This window comes from Diceros bicornis, chromosome 21 (genome assembly GCF_020826845.1).
Source record: "Diceros bicornis minor isolate mBicDic1 chromosome 21, mDicBic1.mat.cur, whole genome shotgun sequence".
Classification (NCBI taxonomy): Eukaryota; Metazoa; Chordata; class Mammalia; order Perissodactyla; family Rhinocerotidae; genus Diceros; species Diceros bicornis.
The window spans coordinates 53,486,573-53,504,324 of NC_080760.1; the positions used below are offsets into that span (position 1 = coordinate 53,486,573).

The window sequence follows — 17,752 nt, forward strand, 5'->3', positions numbered from 1 at the left end:
TCAAGATAAAAAAGAAAAAGAATTATTGACAGAGAATAGAAATCAATACAAAAGAGCCACATTCAACAACAATGGTGCCCATTTCCAAACGTATTTTTGTGAGAATTGCTTCAATTCTCCCCTAAGAAAAAAAGTGTAACGAATGAAACATACTAGTTCAGAAATTATGGTTAATCATTCTTTATTTTAAATCCTACTGTTAAATTGAAATCTTCATGACAGTAGACAAATTTCTGAAAAAAGACAAGAAGATACTTCTAGGGAATGAATAGAAGCATAGTATAAAATATTGCTGAATAACAATAGTTTGGAGAAAAAGATCTCGTTATTACCATTCAAACAAGCCTACTATACAACCACAGCCAGCTCACCTGCACTCCAGACCTCACTGTGTCTCTGGGCAGATCTAAGGATAAGATGATGAGGAGGAAGGGGAAGCAACAAGCAGTTCTCCCTTCTGCCTCCACGAAGTTTTGGGTGCAGAAGGGTAAAATGGTCACGTGTTGGGTATTTACCCGGTTGAGCTTACCAGTCCTTACTACCACTGTCCATCATTAATTCAGCTAAACGCTAATACCGTCATGTGCTACACAACGACGTTTCGGCCAACGAAGGTCTGCCTATACGACGGTGGTCCCATAAGATTAGTATCATACAGCCTAGGTGTGGAGTAGGCTGTACCATCTAGGTTTGTGTAAGCACACTCTATGATGTTCACACAGTGACAAAGTTGCCTAAGAATGCATTTCTCCGAACATATCCCTGTCGTTAAGCAACGCGTGACTAAAGAAAGGCAGATGAATTTAACTAATTCTATAAAATCAATACATAAAAGAGAAACATTTAGCAATAGTTTCTTAGGCCAGAATTTTTTTTTCTTTTCGTGAGGAAGATCAGCCCTGAGCTAACATCCATGCCAATCCTCCTCTTTTTGCTGAGGAAGACTGGCCCTGAGCTAACATCCGTGCCGATCTTCCACTTTATGTGGGATGCCGCCAAAGCATGGCCTGACAGTGGTGCGTCAGTACGTGCCCAGGATCCAAACCTGGGCTGCCAGCAGCGAAGCGCACACACTTAACCACTATGCCACAGGGCCAGCCCTTAACCCAGAATTTTAAGAAGAATTTAAGCAAATCCTTCAGAAGCAAAAGCAGAAAAATACCATGAACAAAAAATATCCATAAACCCTCCCTTTTATCTGGAAAGGTAGAGCAGAGGAAGAAGAGATGTTGTGGAGGCCTTAAAATATTTCATCCACCAAACTTTGCTGTCAGTGCAGATGAGAAGCGCACTGGGGATCCATTAGGCAGGGACCTTTCCTAATGGAAGGGAGGGCTGATGCTGTCATGAAGAGGAGGAAGGACCCACACTACTCTCTGATTCTTGGTAACTGGAAATCCCAATACTCATTAAAAGCAAAACTGTGTTTGGTATCATTTAAAAAAAGAAGAAATGTGTATAATGTTTTAGAAGGTTAAATCACTAAGTTTTAGTACCAGAAAGTCAAGTGTAGGCATCTGGAAAATTGACTTGTGTTTATCCCCAACCAGGCAGGCTACAGAGCGGACAGCAGATGAGAACAGAGCTCTGGGCCCACACCTGCTCTGCTGAAGTGGTCTGATTCAGCAGGCCTAGGGTGGGGCGCAAGAATTTGCACTTCTACCAAGTTTCCAGGTGATAGGGATACACTGATTAAAGATTTTCTGCGCTCCGGAGAAAGTCAAATAAGGAGACCTGTTCATACTCTGTTACTCACATTTTTAAAGAAAACTGTGACTAATATCAGCTGGTCTGAAAGACAGTGCAAAGTGAATTCTTAAAAAAGATGAAGGAGCTGTTTAGATTTACCTAAATTCCGTGTTAATTTACCCAAACTCCATTAACATTGCTTCTTTTACTCTCAAATCATTGGGCTAGTTCTCTAGGCAACAGCACCAGAGAGGAAAAAAAGAACCACTTGGTCACCTGTTGCTTCCAGTCCTGATACAACTTGGGGTTGGGGAAGATACTGCTGCCAGTACCGAGTTAGGGGATTTTGGGAATTTAATGATGAAGACGTTATACCCATATTCCCTGAACCAAAACCACAGGGTATACATCATACACTCCCCTTTCTTAAACAAAGGATATCAAACATCGAGTGTAGACTGAATAATTACTAAGCATGACACTACTGTTTAGTCACTGTGACCAAATGGGCTGGCAGTCCACCCAAAATAGGTCAAGCCTAAGGATCATGGTACCTCTCCAAGAGTGCACAGCTCCATGATGATCCAGACAGGGTTCTCTGTGATGACTCCAATCAGCTTCACGATATGAGGGTGGTCAAACTGACGCATTGTTACTAGGGAAAAACAGTTGTCCAGAGTTATTCTTTCGATAGGGTGTTACGTAATGATGGCTATTCTGTGTTTTCTTGGCCTAGACGCTCTGCAGAAATAAACTAGTTGAGACAGAAGTCATTGCCAGCCCTTGTCTTGTACTTAAGTCAGAGATAAAGGAACAGGATTAAGGATATAACTTAGACGTAACTGATGAAGTTATGGTACGATTTACTCTATGGCTTACTAATTTATTGGACTGTTGGGTGGCAAATATTTACTGAAATGAAAGGAGAAGGCATTCATTCGATGTACATGTAATGAAGGACACCAAGGTTCATCCCTACAACCAAAGTCTACTGAGTGCTTTTTACGGGTTAAGCTAAAATAAGCCCAAGCCGGGCACTGGGTCTGAGCAGTGAGCAAAACAGACATGGTCCTTGTCCCCAAGGAGCTTAAAGTCTAGAGGGAGGGAGAGACAATAATAATTTTTAAGCAATGTATATTTTATTCCGAATACTTAGGAGGAAAGAACACGGTCCTGTGACAAAGCCTAAGGAGAGACTACTTTGTCTCTGTGGTCAGAAGAGAAGGGACAAGCCACATGAAAGGAGGAAGAACAGCCCAGCTTGAGGGCAGGAGGGAAAGAGCCTGATGTGTACAAATGGACAAGTCAAGATCTGGCTCTCCAACAGTTTGCATTCAGCAGAGAAGAGCTATTCACACATGATTCTCCCAAGGCAGCTTCGTCATGGGACGTATGAACTGAGAGGCAGACCAGGCTATGGCTCTGTAGCAGGACCAGGGCACTGGTCACGGTCCTTGCTCCTTAGCTAGTCTCTGAGCTCCATCAGGGCAGGGACAGTGTCTGTCCTGCTCACCTCCGAACTCTAGGGCCTGGCAGCATCTGGGCTCGGATCATTTCTACATCTGCCCAATTCCAGTGAGAAGATATTTAATGGTACAGGTACCAAAGGATGAAGGGACAGTGAATCAATCTACCTTTATACCCCAAACATCACGCTTTACCTGAAACAGTCTGTGGATATGTGCCTCTACAAATACAGATACTAATTTGCAAGGCAAGATAATAAATGTAGTTGTCTCATAAAAGTGAAGACATTATTTTTCTTACTTCTTCATAGACAGTTTGGCTTTCAGAGATAGAAAGTCAAATGGAGTACCACAGAAATTTCTAGAAACTTACAGGCTTCTTGAAGGAATTTCTCTCTCACGCTGTCCGAAGTACAGTTTTTACATGTTTTAATTGCAACCGCCAAAGCTGGATTCTCCTGTGTTAGGGAAATTATAGAATCACACACACGTGCAAAAAAGTCCTCTATATGAATCAACGGCACGTTCATGAAAAGTTGTTCGTTTTGCAACTATGTGGATTCTGGACCAGACAGAATCAGAACTGTAAAATCTTAAGAGTGAGAGAACATTTAAAATACTCTGTACAAAATCCTCAGAAAACACAGACATGCATGTAAAATGCTGCAGGCAATTCGTTTATTCATTTGTTCTACAAACATTTATTTTCTGCTACGTCAGGCACTTTTCTAGGTGCTTAGGATCACCAGTGAACAAGAGGCAGTGATCCCTGTTCTGCTCAAGCTTACGCTCCAGGGAAGAACACAGACAACAAACATGATACACAAGCTAATCATGTGGTACAAGGGAAGGTAACAGTGCTGTGCACAGGAGAAGAGGCACATCGGAATGTGGGAGGCGGGGTGTGCTGCTGTGCGAGGCAGACCTCCTGAAATGAGATGAGATGAGCGCAAAGAAGTGGAGGAGGGGAAGAAGGGGGCTGGCCAGGGGGACAGCCCTAGTGGAGTCAAGGCGCTGAGGCGGCAGAGTGCGAAGCGAGCACGGACCTCGGCTGGAGCAGGGGTGTGAGGCTGGGTGGAGGAGACGTCAGAGAGGCCATGGAGGGGCCAGACCACGTGGCACCTTCTACGCCAGGAGAAAGACAGGCTCCCACTCTAAGTGAGATGGGACCAGTGCAGGGTTTGGGGAGAGGAGTACTCCACTGTGGTACTGAGAAACGGCTGCAGGCAAGTGAGGGAAGGTGCAGGTGACAGCAGATGGCGGCTGGGACAAGTCTGGGAGCAGTGGAGGTGCGGCAAGGGGTCTGAGAGAAGTCGAGTTCAGGTTTTTGGCGAGAGAAAGGGGAAGATCAGAAGCTTAGCTCTGAGACAGCTGAGTCACACAGGTGAGTGGGCAGTAGGACACTGTGACTGGAGTTGAGGAGGAGAGTCTGGGCCAGACAAAGAAATCTGGAAGAAGTCACAATAGGGTGGAGTTGAAAGCCACGGGCCTAGATGAAACCCCATGGGAGACAGAGGGGTCTGAGGACGGCGCCTTGGCGCTCTACAACATGAAGAGGTCAGGGAGAAGAGAAATGCGAAGGACCCTGAGAGGGTGACCAGCAAGGGGGTAGAAAAACAAAGAAAATGTGTTGTTCTGGGAGCGAGGGAAGTTGATCTTTTCTCAAACAAGTTAAAAAGACAGAGCTTAAGAAGAACAAGAAATAAGAGGCTATTTCAAGCAAACCAAAAGAATACCATGGATGATTTTAATTAGTAACTTATGTGCTTATCTTTTTCTTGGCTTTATGTTGTCTTTGCCAGAACCATCTATTCATCTTATTTCATACTAAATGTTTTTGTAGGGTGCTTCACATTCTGTTAAGGAGGCAGAAAAGACGAGGAGGAGAGAAGGAGGGAAGGGAAAAAAAGCAGGGAGAACCAGCAGGGAGGGGACAAAGGTTTAAGAAACACTGCGCCACCACTGCTATGCCCTGACTCCTTCCCCGTCCCCAGCTCCGTTTCTCCCAGAGGATCCTGAGGGGCGATGACATCAACTAGCAGGCACTGCAGCTCCAGGAGGGAAGAGAGAAAACCGTGTGGGTGCTGTTGTTTTTAATCTTCCTCTTTCTCCCCTGGGAGTGGCCAGATGGCGTCACCATCACACAGGAGTGAAGAGTATCCAGCCACTTGGTCCCTGAGGAGGGCTGTATAGTCTTGCTGTTTTTGGTCTTCTCAATAGGTTTTGAACGTTCTGTTCTTTATGTAAATTATCTCACTGGGCTTACAGGTAATCTGTAAGACAACCTAGAAGCTACAGGTTATCTTACTCTTGAGAAGGTACAGAAGGGTCTAGGACACCCATTTTACAGATGAGTCAGCAGAGGCTGAAAGGTTCAGTGGCTTACCCAAGGTCATCCTGCTGGTAAGTGGCATGTCCCTTCTGTGACAGTGCATTACTTCAAGAGTGACTGAGGGCAGTACACAGTTGTGACAAGCAGTAGGGAGTGGCAGCAGCTTGGGATGGAACTGCTACTTGTCACAAGATTTGGCTCTGAAATGGTGCCTATAGTTCGTTTCTTGAGTGCTGATGAAACCTGAATATGCTAAGCTTTCTCAGAAGAATCCTTGCTACTGAATCATGGGTAGTTGTCCACATAAATAGCAGCCTCAGGCAGAAAAGACTAGTATTAGAGGAGACATGGGAAGACAAGATATTACTTCCTATCTTCTCAATGCTGGAACATCCCAGGGTTTAATCTCAGGATCAACTCTATTCTCAGTTATCTCATCTAGTGCCAAGGGATACAAGTACCACTTCTATGCTGACTTCCAAACTTACATCTCTAGTCCTCAATTTTCCTTTTAGCCCAGACTCATATAAGCCAACCTACCTATTTCCTATCTTGACTAGGATGTGGCCAAGTTATTTTATTTTTATTTTTTAATTAATTAATTATTTATTTATTTCCCCCCCCAAAGCCCCAGTAGATAGTTGTATGTCATAGTTGCACAGCCTTCTAGTTGCTGTATGTGGGACGCGGCCTCAGCATGGCCGGAGAAGCGGTGCGTCGGTGCGCGCCTGGGATCCGAACCCAGGCCGCCAGCAGTGGAGCACACGCACTCAACTGCTAAGCCACGGGGCCGGCCCTGGCCAAGTTATTTTAGACTTGATATGACCAAAACAAAACTCCTGATATCCTACTGTGATGGCGAATTTTGTGTGAACTTGACTGGGCCATGGGGTGCCCAGATGCTTGGTCAAACATTATCTTGGATGTTTCTGGATGAATTTAACATGTAAATCAATAGACTGAGTAAAGCAGATTGCCCTCCCTAACGTGGTGGGCCTCACTTAATCAGCTGAAGGCCTGAAAAAGACAAAAGCTGACCCTTGCCTGAATAAGAGGGAATTCTTCCCGCCTAACTGCCATGAGTTGGAACATCATTTTTTTCCTAGGCTTTGGACTAGAAAACATCAACAGCTATCTTGGTTCTCAGGCCTTCAGACACAGACTGGAACTAACTACATCATCCGCTTTCCTGGGTCTCAAGCTTGCCAACTGCAGATATTAGGAGTATCAGCTTCCATAACTGTGTGAGCCAATTCCTAACAAATCTTAAGAACACCCCCAACCCCCATCCCTACTGGTTCTGTTTCTCTGGAGAACCCCAAATAACACATCCCCTATCAAATCTGTTTCTTCCTGAGTCTTCTCCATCTCATTAAAGAAACAGTATTCATACAATTGCTCAAGGTAAACAACCTAGAAACCATTTCTGATTCCTCCATTTCCCTCATCCCCTATATATCCAACAATCCAGGAATAGGACCTATGGTCCCCACCTACAGCATAGATCCAGAATCTGCCCTACCTGGCTCCCGCTACTGCTGTAAGCTCAGTAACCCCCCCCCACCACTGCCACCTCATTCCAATGCTCCTACCCTAATGGCAACATCAACTTTGCCCTTCTGCCACTCAGTCTCCACGAGGCATCTCATGACTCAGCTTATGTCTCTCCAAAGGCTTCTATTCCCGTTATACTTAGAATAAAAGCCCAACCCTTTACCATGCCCACAAGCTCACTCTTCCACCCGAATCTCTCATCCTAGCCTCATTTTCTATTCTCCAACATCATTTTCCTGTGGCCTCCTCCTTGTTCTGCCTGCCTGGAATGCTCCTCCCCCAGAAATTTGCCCTGAGGTCCTTTTTCAGACCATTCCACCTCAGACAGTGCCCAATGACCTGCCCTTCACTCTATCCAGTTCCTTGCCTTTCTGCATAACCCTCACCACAATCTCCAAGTATGTTCATTTATTACATACTGAGTCATTATTTACATGACCATTGTCTCTCACACTATTATAACGCCATTATTCTATATATTATAATATATACATAATATACATTGTCATTTACATTATTAGTATCTGTTTGCCATCACTAACATGTAAGTTTCAAGAAAACAGGTAACTTGTCTTGTTTGTCAAAAAATCCCCATTAGAACAGCACCTAATTCATAGTACATGCTCAGTAAATATTTGTGGAATACATGAACGCTATTAATATCCTTCTTTTAAATGGAGAGACTCACTTATAAGTCAGCTGTGGCATATCTTAAAAATATCTTAAATTGTACTAATTTATTTGAGATTTCACACTATATGATTCCAGGAAATTAAACATTTTTAAAGAAGAGAAATATAAATGGCAAAATGACTGGAACGTAGACTCAGGGGACCATAGCCCCTTTCTTAATCTGCAGAGGAAGCATGCCCGCACGGCAGGATTTCAGGTGGTGATGGCAGCCTGGTCCCTGGAGGACAGTAGCTCGCTGGCACAGAACGTGAACAAGAGCACAGACGGCCTGTCTGCTGAATGTCTGAGCTTAGAGCCTTCTTAGAATCACTAGCCATATACCATGCGAAAATGTAACCACTTTGCTTTGAATGAGTTAGTCTTTGTTTTCCTTAACTAGATGGTAAACCTCTTTAGGACCAGGACAATGAATTCTATTTCTAACTAAACACAGGACTGACTGGTATACTTTAGAAATGACACAAAATGCCCATTTTACAGGAGATCTAAATAATAACAACAGAAATTTCTGTAAGACCATAAAACTACTATCAATCTTGTCAATTCATACTCAAATACTGAGCATGGTACTTTATTAAGACATGTCTAAAGAAAAAAGTCTCAAGTCTAAAGTCTAAAGAAATGCAAAAAAAATACTGCTAAAGACTCATAGTTTCAAATGGATGCTAAGCCTAAGATTCTACGGGCAGCACACGTACAAAGGGCCACACGTGAGCAGATCATGGGGCTCAGCCATCAGTCCATGGACTAGGACCTGCAGCTAGTGGCCCCCAAACTGGACAGCAGAGGCCTGGGGGATGCTGAGCCATCAGAGGGGCTGGTCACAGAGACCTGAATGCTGGAGAATCAGTCAGTTCAAAGCAAGCAAGAAGAGAATCTCAGCAAAGCGTTTTTTCTAAAAATCTTTAAAAAGAGGCAGATTCAAACATATCTGGGTAACTGCTCAAAATGTGATTTTAAAAACCTTCTTTAAAATACAAGCAACATTTAGGGGGGAAAAGAAGTTTTTCAACGTTCTATGAAAATGCCACATTGGTGTCCACTATGCCTACATAAAAGATACATGATTAGGCTCTGAATTAATAACAGCTGGCAGATATTTATAAGGTTTTAACAAATAAATCTAGAGACGGACTATTCTGGGATGAACTAAGAGAAAAACAGATTTAAAAACCAATTTTTTAAGGCTAGGATAATAATGATGAGAGATCGTGCAAGTGATCAACGGATGCACAAATAAAAAATAAGCCCAATAACATTGCCTAACAAAGGAAAAAAAAGTAAGGAAGTTTCATTAGAGTCCAAGGCCAAGATTACCCACACCCTCGTATTCCCAATGACCATGTACGGGTGTAAAAGCTCTACAGTGAAGAAGGCTGACAGGAAAAAAATGGATTCATCTGAAATATGATGGAGGAGAGCTCTACAGATACCCTGGACTGCCAGAAAGACAAACAAGTGGGTCCTAGAGAAAAACTGAGCCTGAACTATCGCTGGAGGCAAAAATGGTAAAACTGAGGCTGTCCTACTTTGGGCACACCATGAGAAGGCAGGATTCTTTGGAAAAGACAATAATGCTGGGAAAAGTAGAAGGCAGCAGGAAGAGGGAGATCAAATATAAGATGGCTGACTCCATAAAGGCAGCCATAGGCATGAGTCTACAGGAGCTGAGGAGGGCTGGTGGGGACAGGACAGTGTGGACATCACTCACTCACAGGGTCACCAGGAGTTGGAGCCGACTTGACAGCACACAACAACAAAATGAGCCGTTAGATAAACTTCAGTTGACTGACTCATAGATTGAAACTCCAAGTTCTTACCCCAGGCCTAGCAGGCCCCATACAGCGCCCCAGTGGCCCTTCTGGCCTCACCTCCTTTTGGTTTCCTCCTGCTCCCCTCCTCTGCAGGCACACTGGCCTCCCTGCAGCCTGCTGTCTTCCACCAGGGTCCCTGCATGGGCTGTTCCCTCTGCCCAGGGTACTCCCCCACGGTAGAGAGTTGGTGGACTGTCCCCTCCCTTGCTTCAGGCCTCTGCTCCCATGTCACTCATCAGAAGGCCTTTCTGACCATCTCACAGGAAGGGCGCCTTGACCTCTTGCCCATGCTTTGTTTTCTTAGAGCAGTGACTCCCCACTCGATGGGTAGTGTATTTGTTTTTGCCTGTCCCCTGTGTCTCAGACAGAATTTAAGTTCTGTGAGAGCAGGAATTTTGCCTATTTTGTTCATTATTATGTCCCCACCACTTAGCTGTCACATGGTAGATGATCAATAAATAACTGCTGAAAGAATTAATTGATTCTCAAAGTAACCAATGAAATCTATGCTGAGTTACAATTTGACCAATTATTAAGAATTCTTGATAAAACGTTATTTGATCTTACAGAACACTAAAGAGCATAATCTGGAAAAAGGATTTTTAATAGGAACCCAGAGAAACGAATAGACTCCTTTGCACTATAAAACTAGACTCCTACATTAAAAACAAAGTAAACATTCACGTATAATATATTTCAGAAAGACAGTCAACAAAAAATGTAAACCCTGGTATCTTCCTGGGGGCTGGGATTTATTCAACAAATATTTAATAAACACTGAACTACAGATACTAAAAAAAAATTGTTCTCTTGTATTTTCACAACTAAAGCGGGTTACTTATTTTAAAAGTGAACGAAATCAAGTCCACCAGCCCTGCTGTTGGTGTGACCCTGGTAAGTCACCGTGCTGTGGGAACTTCAGAATGCTTGCCTACCCAGAAGGTGAGACACAGAAGGAGGCTCAGAGACCACTGGGTACAACCGTAATAATTTACAGTCAAGAAGCCTCCCCTCCCCTACATCTCAGAGTCCGGTAGAGCCAGGTCTAAAATTTAGGTCTTTTGACTAAATTTAGATCCAGAGCCTCTTTCTATTGCATTTTGCCTCAAAGAGCAGAGTTAAGAGAACTAGGAAGATAAACAACACAGATATAGTGAAAAACAACTGGAAGAGGAGTTAACAACTAAAATACATAATAAATGATATAATTTTATATAAGTACGAGGGTAAAGGCTTTCAAAACTGAACTTGAAAAAACAGAACCTCTAATTTGTTTAGCTACATGGTGGCAATTATCTGTTGTTCCTGACAAAAAAAAACTTTTATAGTTCTTTGATTATAAAAGTAATGATCAGTATATCACTAGTATATGTGCAAAGATATGAAAAATTGATAAATATGGAGTTACTGGGGGAAAAATGCCATTCGCAGTTTCCAAAGCAGGGATATCACAAAAGGTCAATTATCGGTGCTGTTCTTTCTTTATCAGAGCCATCTCTGCACACCTGTTGTTACTGTAGTTAAAAAAAATTTCTTGAGCAAGTATGTACTACAATCTTAAAATGTCATTTTAAAATTACTGATCTAATAAAAAAGACATACAGCAACAGCATTGGTGGGGATGTGGAGAAATGGGCATTCTTATACATTGCTGCCAGGAATGTAAAACAGTGCAGCTTCTTTGGAAAACAGTTTAGCAGTTCATCAAAAAGTTAAATAGTTATCATATGACCCAGCAATTACACTCCTAGACATACACTCAAGAGAACTGAAAACTATGTACACACACACACTTGTCCATGAATGTTCACAGCATCATTACTCATAATAGCTAAAAAGTGGTAACAACCCAAATGACTATCAACTGATGAATGATAAAAAGTGGTCTATCCATACAATGAAATGTTATTTGGCAATAAAAAGAAATGACGCACTGCTACACGTTACAACACGGATGAACCTTGAAAACATTATGCTAATTGAAAAAAAATAATCACAAAAGGCCACATATCGTATGATTCCACTTATATGAAATGTCCAGAATAGGCAAATCTATACAAATAGAAAGTAGATGAGTGGCTGTCAGGGCTGGGGTGAGGGTGGAATGGGAACTGCCAACGGATATGGGTTTCTTTGGGGGTAAAGAAAATGTTCTAAAATTGACTGTGGTGACGGTTGCACAACTCTGTGAATATACTAAAAAACCGCTGAATTAGACACTTTAAAAGAGTGAATTTTATAGTCTGTGAATTACATAGCAATAAAGCTATTATTGCCAGCCAAGATGGTCTAGTGGTTAGGATCCGGCACTCTCACTGGGTTCATTTCTTGGTCAGGGAACCACACCACCAGTCTGTCAGTCGTCATACCGTGGCGGCTGAGTGTTGCTGTGATGCTGAAAGAAGTGCCACTGATATATGAAATACCAGCAGGGTCACCCATGGTGGACATGTTTCAGCGGAGCTTCCAGACCAAAACAGACTAGGAAGAAGGACATAGCCACCCACTTCCGGAAAACTGACCATGAAAACCCTGTGAATAGCAGCAGACCATTGTCCACTACAGCCCCAGAAGATGAGACGATGGTGTGAAAAAGATCAGGCAAGGTTCCACTCTGCTGTACACAGGGTCAAAAGGAGTCAGAATCAACTCGACAGCGCTAACAACAACAAAGTGATTATTAAATAAATAATTTAAAAACTTCACTGATCTCTTTTGGAGGGTAATTTGGGGCAAATTAATGTTCTTTTCTTGAAACCGCAGGTAACTGGGAATACTGGATAACCACTGTTGACCTTGGTCATCTATTTGTCAATTTCATCCACTGGAACAATCATCTCTAGAATCTCTTATTGATAACAAAGGCTGAAAGATTAAAATAAATGAAAGACAGACTCAGCCCTCTAGGAGATAATTTTGCCATTTTTCAGTTTCTGAATATACCAAGTAAGCTGACATATATGATGAGCTCTATAAAAGACAACTGCACCTACCTCGAAGAACTAAGGACTCATGAAGACAAAAAAGAGGCATTTAAATTTAAACAGTCAGAAGTAGTCCAGATGTTTGGTAGTCTTAAAGGACTTACTGGACTCATATAAACGCCTTGATGTACATCTCCAAATTGGCCTTCTCCAATACACCGTCCAAGTTCTATTCTTTCTCTTTGAATCTCATAATCCCTGGCTGTAAAACATGATCCACACATCAAAAAATACTTAAGTACAATATTCCAAATGTAAAAATAACACTCAACATATTTCATTTCATCCACGAGTAAAAATTTCATTGGTGGCACCATCTATGAAAATGCTTTAAATAGAGTGGAATTCTCTTAAACAGTATTTTAAAAGGAATTTATTGTAAATGTTATGGCATTGGCTGCCAAAACGATGAGTTCTATTAAAGGCAGAGTTTTTTCATATTTTTAAATGTCTGATTTAGTTTACACCTAATTGATAGTTCTCTAAATAATTTCTCCAACTATTAAATAAGTGCTATTAGTTCAGGTATTAATAAATGAAGGCTAAAAAACACAGTTATTTAAAGCAATTATTTTACAAATAACTAAAGTTTGTAAATATGGAGGCAACAAAAAATTGTGTCATGAGTAACTTTATGTTTTAAAAGTTTGAGAGTTTTCCACTTTCTTATAATCCTATCTCTATATTACTGACGGAGCTAAACGAGTTTAAAGAGGTAGCTTCTAAAAGCTAATTCCAAAACTAGACGACTTGAAATCAAGGTTGAACACATCACATAATAAACTATGAGTATTTTATATTTTTGAAAGTATTTGCCTCAAATTAATGTATTAAATTGTGATTTATACAAAACCAATTATTCAGTAGGCTGTTGAGGCACATGGAAAGAAAATACCCATTAGGAACCTAGTAGATTGATTCTACTCCAATTAACTACTTAGTATTTTGATTTCTTCCAGTGAGGAAACATCCCCATAACCCATACTGTATATATTCCAATAGTGTAATCACCACTGGAATAAAACAGCCAAATATTTTTAAACTTTCTCCCTGGCTTATCAAATTATAAATCATATAGAAAATTCAACCCAAATTTTGGACAGTTATTTTCCTCTTTAAAATCGCTTTAGCTAGTAGTTTCATTGATTTAACAAGAGTAAACCAATGAAAAATAGTTTAAAAATAAAAGGTAACTGAAAACTGAAACATCCCATATCATTCCACAGGTTGCAGTTGCAAGCAAACGCAGTTATTTTAAAGGAATCCTGTTACCTTCATCTATTCCATAGCTTTCTGTATTGCAATTAAGAGAGAGAAAAATTGAAGACCTTGCTTAGAAATAACTAACAGCAATTAGGTTAACAACACAAACTCGGAGAGTACATTTCAATAATATTTACTTTGTTAAACATTTTAACAACGAATATGGGTAAAAAAGACTAAACACAAGTACCAACTAAACATCCACACATTAACTCAATGGGATATAAACAATGCTTCAAATTTCTATCCCATAAATTCCTATATGAAAGCTCATTTTCGAGGGGTCTGGATAAAAGTTAGCCAAGTTGGACGTTTACTACTTAACTATGAATAATATACAAATAAAAATTTGGATTCTCTGCAAGAATGTACAAATGACTAAATGCCTAATCAAAAAGTTAAACCTAAACATTTTTCCAAATTGCTATTTTAAGTCAAAAAGTACACACAAGTTTCAGCTCTTCCTCTGTTTCGAATCGCTCTCTAACAGGGGCTCTTGAAAGTGGATTCAGGGGCCCACACAGGATAATGCCTGCCTGAGAGGGGTGGGTTGTTTCTCTTTATTTTGATAAAGTTTCCTCAACATATATAGTAAATCTAAATGAAGCATCTTTTAAAATATTTTCACAACTGGGTAAAGCATCTGAAACATTTATTTTACAAACATGTATTTGAAATCAGGGCATCAAAGGTTGAATTATTAAGGCCTCTGAGGCTGTAGGGTGGACCCATATTTAGGCCTCTTTAAGAGGTGGGTTTAAAGTTTATTTTTTATGTGAATGAAATTTCAAGGGCATCTCCAATTCAAGATCTGAGATTATGTACTCCAACATGAGATCTGGGGCTTCCAGTTTCTCTGCAATCAACAAGCAGCACAGCAGAGAGAAGCAGAATGTTGACATTTCTAGTCTGCAGGAAGTTCATTGAATAGTCTCTCTCTCTCTCCACACATCCCACCAGAGCTGTTATGGACCAGGCACAGGAAACTCTATTTTTTTTTTTTTGTGAGGAAGATCAGCCCTGAGCTAACATCCATGCTAATCCTCCTCTTTTTGCTGAGGAAGACCAGCTCTGAGCTAACATCTATTGCCAATCCTCCTCCTTTTTCTCCCCAAAGCCCCAGTAGATAGTTGTATGTCATAGTTGCACATCCTTCTAGTTGCTGTATGTGGGATGCGGCCTCAGCATGGCTGGAGAAGCGGTGCGGAGGTGCGCGCCGCGGATCCGAACCCAGGCCGCCAGTAGCGGAGCATGCGCACTTAACTGCTAAGCCATGGGGCCGGCCCAGGAAACTCTTTGTAATCGGTTAGTCAAGGGCAATAAAGAACAAAATTTCAAATATTCAATATGCATATTCAAAGAATTGAATATATATGTGTATGCATATTCAAAGAATTGAATATATATGTGTATATATATTCAACTCTAAACAGTACTAATTTTCTACAGAGAGGAAATACAGTAATTAATAAAGGTTACATTATCATAAAGCCAGAAAACATGATTACAAAAATCCCGTAACTGAACCGACTAATTATACATATTTGAGTTTTAGTCTTCTGACCTTAGAGTGGCACATACAATATAGAATTCTAAAGGTTGAAAAGAATACTTCTGTTATGCACTCAGTGAGGTACTAAAAATAGTTCTAAAAGGACAATAAACATCTAAAACTTTCATATGTAGGATATTTAAAAGTTAACTATCTGTCAAATCTGAAGGAGAACAAAGCTGGAAGTTTACTTACTTGAGGGCATGGTGTAAGTATCTTCTTCGTCGATAATCTCAGCATAATCGTCTGTTTCTGTAGGAAGGGAAACATGTTGGAAGAGGTTAAATATTTGACCTTCTGGCCTTTAACATAATTTGAAAAGGGAAAATGATCTGCCTAAATCCCCTACCATGCTGATATATTCCTAAAACACTATTACTCAATTTTTGCTTACACATGAGTCATTTATGGAAATAAAAGTGACATCATGGTCCAATATGTTATAATACACAGACTTGTTTCTCAGAGAGCAAACAGAGCCAACACAGAAAGCCCTTGTGAAAAACAGAAAGACATGAACAACTGTGTATATGATTCAAATCCACCAATCCGTACTGACTACAAAACTCCCTCAACCACACCAAATCCATGTTGAAAACCACACTGTTGTCTACCGGGATTTCTCCAAACAAGACTGGTATCTCAAAAACATAGTATCTGATATTATTCATAATTAGATTCTACAGCATAATCTGAACGTTCTCCTTTAGAAAACAAAAACGGCATCCCAATTTTTGAAGAGATTAACTGGGCCAACTTATTTCATCTGTTCAGGGTGAAAGCAACCCAGGAATTTCTCTCTCATAACTTTTTCACTCAGACATTTGAAGAGTATACATTAATGTCACAGGGTAAAAAAACCTACCAAAAAGAATAAAATGAGAACAAACAGCATATGAAAATCAGTTCTTTATTGAGGTAATGTCAAGGAGTCCCAATGTTTCTACTTACTCCTTTCAGTAAGTAACTTAAAAATCCACCACCATGGTTTTTTTTTTTGTGTGTGTGAGGAGATTGACCCTGAGCTAACATCTGCCTATCCTCCTCTTTTTTTTTTTCTTTTTTTTCCTGCTGAGAAGACTGGCCCTGGGCTAACATCCGTGCCCATTTTCTTCCACTTTATATGGGATGCCGCCACAGCATGGCTTGACAAGTGTGCGTCGGTGTGTGCCCGGGATCCGAACCAGCGAACCCCGGGCCGCTGCAGCAGAGTGCGTGCACCCAACCACTTGCGCCACCGGGCCGGTCCCCACCACCATGTTAATGGGGGAAAAACCCACCTAAAGGAAACAACCACTCACTTGGCTAACAATTACGCTGAAAAATCATATAAGTCTTGTCTGTTTTTCTCTTTCTGGAAAAAGGAAAACCTTTAGTTGTTCCATGCATAAGGATTTAAGTGGCTGGGCCAGGCAAGGAAAGGCAGTACTTTCTGAATTACCATTTGAAGAGAGCTCTATTTTGAAAATTTAACCTGGCATCCACCTTTAACCCCAGAGAAACTAAGGTAAAAGTTCTTTCTTCTATGCTGCCATTATTACTTCATTCAGATATTAAAATTATAGAAACCAAAGAAAACAGAGAATATATATAGTTTACAGTCACTAGGATATCAACCGTTCCACATACTGCTGGAGAGTGACTGGAGGAATTTGTTTCTTAATTTGTAATCATTAAAAGTGACTAAAGTAAAAAAAATTTCAGCTGGCTGGCAGAATGTAAAGTCAATAAATCAATTCTCCTTAAAACACTTAGCAAATGTAAACTATTTATAAGTCCTATATGACAGATAGATAACGTACTATTATTCCTACATGTTTATAAATACTACTACTTACAAGATTTAAGAAAGAAATGTAATCTACTCCAGACCTCACATTCTTCTATTCCTATGCTTCTCCCTCTTATCCTGCTTTCACTTAATACTAAGAACAATAAATTGGCATGTTCTAGGCCCATAAGCTTTGCTTTTGTGTAAGATGGCTTAACAAAAGACATTGTGAAATGAAATTTGGGAACAGAAGGGAGCTACTAAAGCACTTGTAAGAAAAAGGACTAAGTGGGGGGGGGATCCACTTTAATAGCTAAGTCAGTGGAGGCAACACAAGTTATCCAAATGGACACTTGCTAACCACTTACTCTCTTTATTCTATCATTTAACAAGCTCAATTTCATGCCACTAAGAAAGCTAATGCAACTAAGCTTGAATTTCCAGAAACAACAGATGCCACCCTTACTGCCTTCTTTCATACAATGCACATATCTTTAGAGGCAAAACACATCAGCTGACCCTGAGATGGCAGGATGCTGGCAGTAAAAGCTGCTCAGACCTCCCTCCTCCGCTTCCCTTCTCGCAGCTGCCCTGTTACCGGAATTGCTCAAGAATCTTCAACAACTCCTGCCCT

General features: G+C 40.9%; 1 protein-coding gene across 6 annotated transcripts in view; it reads right to left on the reverse strand.

Annotated features, from left to right (window-relative positions):
* PTK2 (protein tyrosine kinase 2) overlaps positions 1-17,752 on the reverse strand; it is a 282,084-nt gene that overhangs the window by 63,239 nt on the left and 201,093 nt on the right. For all 6 annotated transcript variants that reach the window (XM_058564997.1, XM_058565000.1, XM_058564996.1 and 3 more), the window contains 4 exons: positions 15,543-15,599; positions 12,637-12,734; positions 3,529-3,613; positions 2,244-2,344 (listed from right to left, as the gene is read on the reverse strand). In XM_058564997.1, the coding sequence (XP_058420980.1) occupies positions 2,244-2,344; positions 3,529-3,613; positions 12,637-12,734; positions 15,543-15,599 (341 nt within the window). The remainder of the gene's footprint in view (positions 1-2,243; positions 2,345-3,528; positions 3,614-12,636; positions 12,735-15,542; positions 15,600-17,752) is intronic.